This window comes from Borostomias antarcticus (genome assembly GCF_949987555.1).
Source record: "Borostomias antarcticus genome assembly, chromosome: 1".
NCBI lineage: Eukaryota > Metazoa > Chordata > Actinopteri > Stomiiformes > Stomiidae > Borostomias > Borostomias antarcticus.
In genome coordinates, this window is record NC_140234.1 from 56114075 (window position 1) to 56123554 (window position 9480).

General features: G+C 50.0%; 2 protein-coding genes across 3 annotated transcripts in view; one reads left to right on the forward strand and one right to left on the reverse strand.

Annotated features, from left to right (window-relative positions):
* Positions 1-1323: 1323 nt before the first annotated feature.
* On the reverse strand, positions 1324-6285 carry LOC311314866 (transmembrane protein 185-like). The gene is made up of 7 exons (XM_084445382.1): positions 6111-6285; positions 5565-5741; positions 5016-5223; positions 3629-3712; positions 3369-3545; positions 2870-2993; positions 1324-2672 (listed from the first exon to the last, which is right to left on the reverse strand). The coding sequence occupies exons 1-7, from the start codon at positions 6146-6148 to the stop codon at positions 2428-2430; spliced, it is 1053 nt and encodes a 350-aa protein (XP_084301508.1). The 5' UTR covers positions 6149-6285; the 3' UTR covers positions 1324-2427.
* A 253-nt stretch (positions 6286-6538) lies between these two features.
* Positions 6539-9480, forward strand: part of atg4a (autophagy related 4A, cysteine peptidase) — an 8042-nt gene continuing 5100 nt past the window's right edge. The window contains exons 1-3 of one of the 2 annotated variants that reach the window (XM_084445362.1): positions 6539-6555; positions 7798-7908; positions 8125-8196. In XM_084445362.1, coding sequence (XP_084301488.1) covers positions 6546-6555; positions 7798-7908; positions 8125-8196 — 193 coding nt within the window. In that variant the 5' untranslated portion in view covers positions 6539-6545. Of the gene's footprint in view, positions 6556-7797; positions 7909-8124; positions 8197-8243; positions 8257-9480 lie in introns of those variants that run through there. The other variant, XM_084445363.1, reaches the window with a different exon arrangement.

Consider the following 9480-nt stretch of genomic DNA (forward strand, 5'->3'; position numbering starts at 1 on the left):
GTGTTCCGTGTTGACATGAGTGTTCCGTGTTGAAGTGAGTGTTCCGTGTTGACGTGAGTGTTCCGTGTTGACGTGAGTGTTCCGTGTTGAAGTGAGTGTTCCGTGTTGATGTGAGTGTTCCGTGTTGACGTGAGTGTTCCGTGTTGACGTGCGTGTTCCGTGTTGACGTGAGTGTTCCGTGTTGACGTGCGTGTTCCGTGTTGACGTGCGTGTTCCGTGTTGACGTGAGTGTTCCGTGTTGATGTGAGTGTTCCGTGTTGACATGAGTGTTCCGTGTTGACATGAGTGTTCCGCATTGCACAAACTGGTCAAGGCTATTGGTCAGCGCCTGTCTGGTTGCCATGTTAACTGTAAGCTGTAAGCCCTCCACACACGTGCGCTGGTTTGGCCTGACTTTGACTCGGCAGTGTGACTCCGCGCTAACGCTGCTCACGTCAAGACGACTGTACACAGGAGCTGAGAAAAACACAGCCTACGGGATGAAATACACACAGGTCTACTACTACAAACCCAGGATATACGAGTGAAATGAGGGAAGTGCCGAAAAATATCATGTTTCGCTAACAGTGTAATTCAAGACACCTCCGACAGTAACGCCATGCTGTACGTGTAGAGGTGCAGGTCGATATTAACGTTTAAACAAATGTTGGTTGCTACGGTGGCCAAGGTCCTAGGGGGTCCCAGAGGGGTCCTGGGGGGGCGGGGGGGGGGGGGTAGGCTAGGGGAGTATGTCATCCAGTACCCATCTCTTATTGATGTCCTTGTCGTGTGTCGTTTCTAGATTATTTTGTGTCTCTGCAGTCCTCTGTTGTTTGTTTTCTGTACCTGGGCGGCGCCCCGGGCTGATGTAACAGTTGGTTGGGGGGCGCATTATAAATAAAAATAACATAACACATAATATAACAGACGTGGTCTCCTCCTCAGCTGGCCTCCTCTCTCCTCTTCACCTCCTCCCCCCTCTTCACCTCCTCTCCTCTTCACCTCCTCTCCCCTCTTCACCCCCTCTCTCCTCCTCCTCCCCTCTTCACCTCCTCTCCCCTCCTGTCTCCTCTTCACCTCCTCTCCCTCTTCTCCTCTCCACCTCCTCCCTCCTCTTCACCTCCTCTCTCTTCACCTCCTCTCCACATCTTCTCCTCTTCACCTCCTCTCTCCTCTTCACCTCCTCTCCACCTCTTCTTGCCTCTTCAATCCCATGTGCCTCTCATCTCTGTCCCTGACCACAGCTCCTCTCCTCTCCTCTCCTCTCCTCTCCTCTCCTCTCCTCTCCTCTCCTCTCCTCTCCTCTCCTCTCCTCTCCTCTCCTCTCTCAAGCCCTACCTGTCTAGCGAGCTCTTATTTCACACCTCTAACTGTCACGACTAATTTACATTTACCCACAGGTCGTTTCTTTGTCATTTATTGTCACTGATAAATCCTCAAATCAACAGCTGATTGTGTGCAGTGGTTTTTCTATACATAATGAAACAGGGATGCTGCCCAGTCTGACGCTACAGTGACTAGAGAGACGTAACAAAGCTCCTCTGACATCACCACGGCCGGCGTGGGGGCGGGGCTGTCGTTCTTTGGCCCCTCCTGCAGAGATGGTCCACCTGGAAGGGGGCTCGGCACAGCTGGACGCGTTTAAACTGGTGATTGAACAGCTGATCGACGCGTTTAAACTGGTGATTGAACAGCTGATCGACGCGTTTAAACTGGTGATTGAACAGCTGATCAACGCACTGTGGTTTGACTCAACGCTGCCGTGGCGATGGACGAACCCTACATGAGTAGCGTGGGTCACATGACCAGCGGCCCCTGTGCTCTGTGAGAGTTCAACACAGTCAAACTACTACGGGCTGTTCTAAACCTCTGACCGGACACGTTCATGTCGCTGCTCAGAAATTGGTTCAGAAATGGTTCAGAAATTGCTGCCGTTACGTCACATCCTCCATTTAAAAACGCCCTGCCGTGCCGGTGCGGTCATGTGAACGGCCGTTAACCACTCAACTCTGGATGAGGCGTTTAAAGATAGCAGCCCATTTGTTCCAATGAAAGTTGCTGGACCAGCGCACACACTGAAAAGGTTACTGTGAATCCTACGTCCGAGGTTCACAGCACATGTGCGGTAGTGTTTCCTTGGCCCCGCCCATCGCTCTCCCCACAGACACACACAGGGACAGAAACAGCTGTGAAACTCTGGCTTGGGGGCTTCGAAACAAAAATGGACCCAATTATTTAAAACTTGATAATTCAAAGAGGCGTTTTTGACTTTGAGTGACACCCAGAGAAATTGTAGTTTCTTTCCCAGTGTATGTCTGTGGGAAGGAGTATTTTTGAGCTGCATGGCGTCAGGTGACCTGCGATATCGAGCTTGCCCGCTGCGCCAGAATCACCCCACAGCCCAGAGCCGTTCCTGGGGGCGTGGCCTTAACAGTCTGCGTGGCGTGGTTAGTCGGGCATGTCGATGCACAGCTTAGGGGGCGGGACAAAGTACTTCCCGGGACTCTGCGTGATGACCACGCCTGTCTTCTTGCGGAACATGGGCGCCATCTTGGGCGGCTCGTGGACCGGCATCTCCTCGGACACCTCGGGGTCCTCGTGGTGCAGGTCGTACGACACGTTCCCGTACTCGCGCAGGAAGGGGAGGAGCTCGAGCAGGAACTGGCAGAAGTCCTTCCTGATGCCGAACCACCCTGTAAGAGAGCAGAGGAGGATCATGGGACAGGAAAAGAAGAAGAGAGGGAGCCGGAGAGAAGGAACATCTGGTCACACAAACCAGATCTGAATGACCACAGCATGTAACAGATGTCCTAGCATTGTGAGTAGCTCATTTATATCTATGTCTCTGTCCATTTGTCTGTCTGTCCGTCCATCTGTCCCCCTAACTCACAGTGGTTTCCTCCTTTCTGTCCGAAGGTGGTGGCCATGAGGGTGACCAGGGACACCCAGAGAGGCACGAACACCGACACGTAGCTGGAGCCGTAGTGACCATCCAGCTTATGCACCAGCAGGATCTAAGGACAAACAACAACAACATCAACCTGATATATGAGCAGAGCCAGACACACAGACAGCAGTATAAACATAAGATCTATGAACACAAAAACGCGAGACAAGCTTTGTTTGTGGGACATCATGGCGGCACTGTTGCAAGGGGCGTGGTCTTAAGAAATCAGGCAACCTTATTGGTTATTATTCTCCAAGTGATTGACAGCTCGGAAAGGTCTATTGAAATCTGACAGGGCCAGACCCAACACCGATAACTACCACAACCCTTGTGTGTGTGTGTGTGTGTTTGTGTGTGTGTGTGTGTGTGTGTGTGTCTGTGTTGGGCAACCACAACAAAGCGGGTGTGTTTCCAATTATAGGTTTCCGTGTCGACCGCCTACCTCGAAAGTGAGCAGGGGCACCACGATGGTCATCCAGCTGATCGCCATGGTGATGTGTGTGCGGCGTTGCTCAGCGATGACGTCCATGGAACGCAGGAAGAGGAGGGACCAGACGATGTAGTAGAGGACCACCAGACACAGGAAGGACATGAGGATCCACAGGGGAACGCACACCACCTGGGGAGGAACACACACACGTTAACACACACACACACACACACACACACACGCGGCGCCGAGTGGAGCGACGGTTGGCGTACCAGCCAGGGCCAGCTGATGATCTTGTCCAGCCTCAGGGCGATGAAAATAAACTGGAGGATGTTGACCGAACACAGGATCTCCAACTGGGCCAGGGAGAGAGGGAGAGAGAGAGAGAGAGAGAGAGAGAGTAAGTAGAGAGAGAGAAAGGGAGAGAGAGAGAGAGAGAGAGAGAGAGAGAGATGGAGAGAGAGATGGAGAGAGAGATGGAGAGAGAGATGGAGAGAGAGAGGGAGAGTAAGTAGAGAGAGAGAAAGGGAGAGAGAGAGAGTAAGTAGAAAGAGAGAGAGACACAGAGGGTGTTAATCTTCATGTTACAAATATTAAATCAGTTAAATAACCGCTGATAGGAGAAGGGGTTCATATTCAGATCTGTGTTGATGCTGATGATGTGAGGGTCTGTGAGGGTCTGTGAAGGTCTGTGAAGGTCTGTGAGGGTCTGTGAGGGTCTGTGAGGGTCTGTGAAGGTCTGTGAGGGTCTGTGAGGGTCTGCGAGGGTCTGTGAGAGTCTGTGTGGGTCTGTGAGGGTCTGTGAGGGTCTGTGAGGGTCTGTGTGGGTCTGTGAGGGTCTGTGAGGGTCTGTGAGGGTCTGTGAAGGTCTGTGAGGGTCTGTGAGGGTCTGTGAAGGTCTGTGAGGGTCTGTGAAGGTCTGTGAGGGTCTGTGAAGGTCTGTGAGGGTCTGTGAAGGTCTGAGGGTCTGTGAGGGTCTGTGAGGGTCTGAGGGTCTGTGAGGGTCTGTGAAGGTCTGTGAAGGTCTGTGAGGGTCTGTGAGAGTCTGTGAGGGTCTGTGAGGGTCTGTGAGGGTCTGTGAGAGTCTGTGAAGGTCTGAAGGTCTGTGAAGGTCTGTGAGGGTCTGTGAGGGTCTGTGAGAGTCTGTGAGGGTCTGTGTGGGTCTGTGAAGGTCTGTGAGGGTCTGTGAAGATCTGTGAGGGTCTGTGAGGGTCTGTGAGGGTCTGTGAGAGTCTGTGAAGGTCTGAAGGTCTGTGAGGGTCTGTGAGGGTCTGTGAGAGTCTGTGAGAGTCTGTGAGGGTCTGTGAGGGTCTATGAAAGGTCTGTGAAGGTCTGTGAGGGTATGTGAGGGTCTGTGAGGGTCTGTGAAGGTCTGTGAAGGTCTGAAGGTCTGTGAAGGTCTGTGAGGGTCTGAAGGTCTGTGAGGGTCTGTGAGGGTCTGTGTGGGTCTGTGAAGGTCTGAAGGTCTGTGAAGGTCTGTGAGGGTCTGAAGGTCTGTGAGGGTCTGTGAGGGTCTGTGAGGGTCTGTGAGAGTCTGTGTGGGTCTGTGAGGGTCTGTGAGGGTCTGTGAGGGTCTATGAGGGTCTGTGAGGGTCTGTGAGGGTCTGTGAGGGTCTGTGAGGGTCTGTGAAGGTCTATGAGGGTCTGTGAGGGTCTAACCTCCAGGGAGCGGTCGTGCCTGAAGCCCCAGACGCAGGCCGCCACGGAGACGGGCGACACGAAGAACAGCGGCATGAACACCAGCAGCCAGAAGTGCGTTCCCCTGGTGACCCGGTCGCACACCAGCACCTCAAACGACAGCAGCAGCAGGTGGATCCCCACGGCAATCAGCATGGCCTTGAACTCAACACAAGTCTCCCCCTCCGCCCTGCACACACCACACACACACACACACACACACACACGGGAGGGAGGGACACAGCACGGGACATCACATTACAGTCACTTAGCTGACGCTTTTATCCAAAGCAACTTACAATGATTGCATTTCACATGGGAAAACCCAATGAACTACTGCTTGACAGAACTCATAAGTGCATTTGCTTTCTAAAACAAGTGTATAATCTAGTGCTGAAGGCAAGAATAGCAATCTAAGAACAGACACACAGGGCAGCACAGACACAATAGAAACAGGCCTATGTACCAGCAGACAAGAACATGACAACAGCCCGTCCACACTGGGTGTAACTACCCAGCTAACAGCCCCACCTGTACTGCGGGTTGTGGGCCCAAACTCCGGTGCCAACCGAGGCTCCGATGATGACCATGAGTTTCCACAGCCAGATGGGGGTGAACACGGCCCAGTAGCTCCATTGAATCACCCCGTCCAGCCGCAGAGAGAGCAGCACCGAGAAGAGCAGCAGACATGCGTAGATCAGGAATTTACTGATGGAGGGGAGTTGGAAACAGGGTTAGTTGTAGCAAAGTTAGCTAGTTTCACTATGGTTAGTTAGCTAGCTAGGCCCATTCACACTGACGGGATGGGCATGGCTTGTTGCAAGCTAGCTGGATAGTTCTCGAGATTGACATGAAGTAGCTAGCTAGCTAAGGTGAGCATGTACGAAGATAACTTGCTAGGCAAGAAGAAGGCCAGCTACTAAAGATAGTCTAGCCTATCTTGCTGACATTCCTTCTTAAGGCAAGTCAAAGAGTCTTCTGCAAACTAGCATGCAAAGTTTGCCACTTGGCTAGCTAGTGCTAGCTAATTGGACAGTCGGAAGAAGGTTAGGCTAACAATATTAGCTAGCTAGCTACCTTGGGTTGAAATCTTGGAAGAATCCCCGTAGATTCATGGCAGCTTTTGTTCCTTTTTGCTATATCATTATCCTAATTAATAATACACTAAAATCAATCCGTTGACTTGTTAGGCAAAGCTAGTTAGCTAAAGTTAGCTTAGCTAGCCCTCTCCAGCCAAGCCTTCCCATCGAGTACTGCGGCGGACTCACTTTCCGTTTCGTGTGTATCGCTTATTGTTTACCCCATTGTATGACTACAAAGACCAGAATGCCTTGCAATGTTTTGACGTCTGGAAACCCCCATCGTTTATAAGTTTTGCTGGTAGATGTAGTTTAAAATGGTGTACATATTATTGTTTCCTACGACCAGGAAATGTATTTAAACTACAACACCCATGCTGCTTAGAGGTATGTTTGCATCCCTGCGTGCTAATGCGCCGATGACAGTCGGAGGATGAAGGCAGGTAAAAAACTGCTCAAAAATCATTCTTTATTCAGTGATGGTACACCATTTAGTTCGCCTCTCTCGTGTTTTATAAAACTGACCCACTAATAAAGTCACGAATTGAATGCCAGATCAAAGTTGTTAGATTCTGAACCAGGAAGTGTGGATGGAGCTAGAAGTTGAGCCATTGTTCTTAGCTGGCGTCTTGTCTAGTCCGGCTTTCATAACCGTTCTTCTACTGTCCCAATCAAATTGAGGTTAATCCTTGTATATAGAATACTGTGGTCTGTTTTACCCTAACGTTATAGCAGAGATGTGCCACTATTGTCTAACGGTAAAAGGAGAAGTAACTATTATTCTCAGATCTCTCCTTGGGAGGCAGTCCTGTCATTGTCCATAATAATAATAATACAGTCATTTGATCTATAAGGAACTTTTAATTGAGACAATCTCAAAGTCTCAAAGTTATCTCAAAGAGCAAAATAAGCGGAATAACTACATAAACACTAATTAATATATAAAATACACATTACACACAAAAAGCTTTTTAAAGTCTTTAGACCAGTCTTATAAGAACCCAGAGTCTGTGGTCAGATTGTTAAGGATGGCATTCCAAAGGCAGGGGGCAGCTGAGCAAAAGGCCCGGTCTCCCATAGAGCAGAGCTGAGTCCTGGGGTATGAAGAAGCAGGGTCTCCATAGAGCAGAGCTGAGTCCTGGGGTATGAAGAAGCAGGGTCTCCATAGAGCAGAGCTTAGTCCTGGGGAGTATGAAGAAGCAGGGTCTCCATAGAGCAGAGCTTAGTCCTGGGGTATGAAGAAGCAGGGTCTCCATAGAGCAGAGCTTAGTCCTGGGGTATGAAGAAGCAGGGTCTCCATAGAGCAGAGCTTAGTCCTGGGGTATGAAGAAGCAGGGTCTCAATAGAGAAGAGCTTAGTCCTGGGGAGTATGAAGAAGCAGGGTCTCCATAGAGCAGAGCTCAGTCCTGGGGTATGAAGAAGCAGGGTCTCCATAGAGCAGAGCTCAGTCCTGGGGAGTATGAAGAAGCAGGGTCTCCATAGAGCAGAGCTTAGTCCTGGGGTATGAAGAAGCAGGGTCTCCCATGGAGTGAGGAGGTCTTTAAGGTAGGGAGGTGCTTTACCATGGGTGCATTTGAAAGTTAGGAGAAGGGTTTTGAATTCAGTCCCGTAGGAGACTGGAAGTCAGTCAAAGATAACCAGGATAACCCACCACCCTTTCTCTGCATTTCCATGTCCTGTGCCAGTTTTAGCCAAGTATGAAAACCAGATAAACGTGTTTTCTGAGTTCCTTGAAGACTTGCCTGACACCGACCAGCCGGTCTGGGTCCTGGGGAAGTGCTACAATGTCAAAACAGGTAGCTAGGCGTTCGTTTCTGTGATTCGCTGCAGTCTATCTTCATTCTCCACAGCCAGTCTATATGTGCTTGCTTGAACATAATTATTCATTCAGTGTTTTGCTCTTCTCTCTTGGTGTCATTGTTTTTGACAGTAATGCTATGTAGACAAATAATAACACGATCCCACAGACTGTTGTTTGGCTTGACTGTCGGCGATCTTGTGTTTCTCTCCAGATAGGGCGCCACTGCTGTCAGACATCCGCTCTCGCCTCTGGTTCAGCTACAGGAGGAAGTTCTCTCCCATAGGTTAGTAAGACAGGAAGTTCTCTCCCATTGGTTAGTACACCAGGAAGTTCTCTCCCATAGGTTAGTACACCAGGAAGTTCTCTCCTATACAGTAGGTTAGTACTCCAGAGCTGTGTTCGGAATCGCTCCCTATTCACTAGTGCACAATATAGGGCGTCAGCCATTTTGTTTGTAGTGTCCGAATTCTCCACGGAATATTCGTTCCCTATATAGTCCACTATTTATTACCCACAATTCACCTTGATTTGCAGGGAACAGTGCATGTACCCTACATTTTCTCCGTTCCCTAGGTAGTTCACTACATGGTGAACCCTATATAGGGAATAGGGAGTGAGGGAACGGGGGAGCGATTCCCAACACAGCTCAGGAGTACACCAGGGGGCTAACTGAGTGAGCCTGACTTTTGCAATGAGTAAAACCTGGAAACTCTTCATATCTGGAACATGGACTGAGGTACAAAATAGATTTCTGTGGTTTACTTTGTGCAGAAGTCAGGCTTACTCAGTTAGCCAGCTTTGTGAAACACCCCCCAGGAGTCCAGCCCGACAAAACGTTTATTGAAACGGAGACGGTGGAGCGTTGAACACCCTGTGTGTTACACAAGCGTACGGCAGCTGGAGAGATGCAGTGTGCACCGTTTTGCTCCGCTTTCCGGGTTGAACGACATGCTTCCTCAAAATGGTGTGCACAGGCTTTAAGGGGTTTTCTCTCATTTGGGGGGGGTGTCAGAGGTGTTACCCAATCAGCAGACTGGTACAGGATATAAACCCCGCCATATCTTCCCCTGCAACGCTTGTGTAACACACAGGATGTTCATGCCACCACTGTTTCCGTTTCAATAAACGTTTTGCAACGTTTCCTTGATACAAAACCAGATATAGATGCAGTTAACCATTGTGTGTGTGTGTGCTTTTATGTGTGTTCTGTGTGTGTGTGTGTGTGTGTGTGTGTGTACCTGTGGGGTGTGTGTGTGCGTGTGTACCTGTGTGAGTGTGTGTGTGTATATGTGTGTGTACCTGTGTGGTCTGTGTGTGTACCTGTGTGGTGTGTGTGTGTGTGTGTGTATGTGTGTGGTGTAAGTGTACCCGTGTGTGTGTGTGTCTGTGTGTGGAGAATGTGTACCTGTGTGTGTGTGTGTGTACCTGTGAGTGTGTGTGTGTGTGTGTCTGTGTGTCTGTGCACCTTTGTGTGTGTGCACCTGTGTGTGTGCACCTGTGTGTGTGTGTGTGTGTGTGCGCACCTGTGTGTGTTTGTGTGTGCACCTGTGTGTATGTGTGTGTGTGC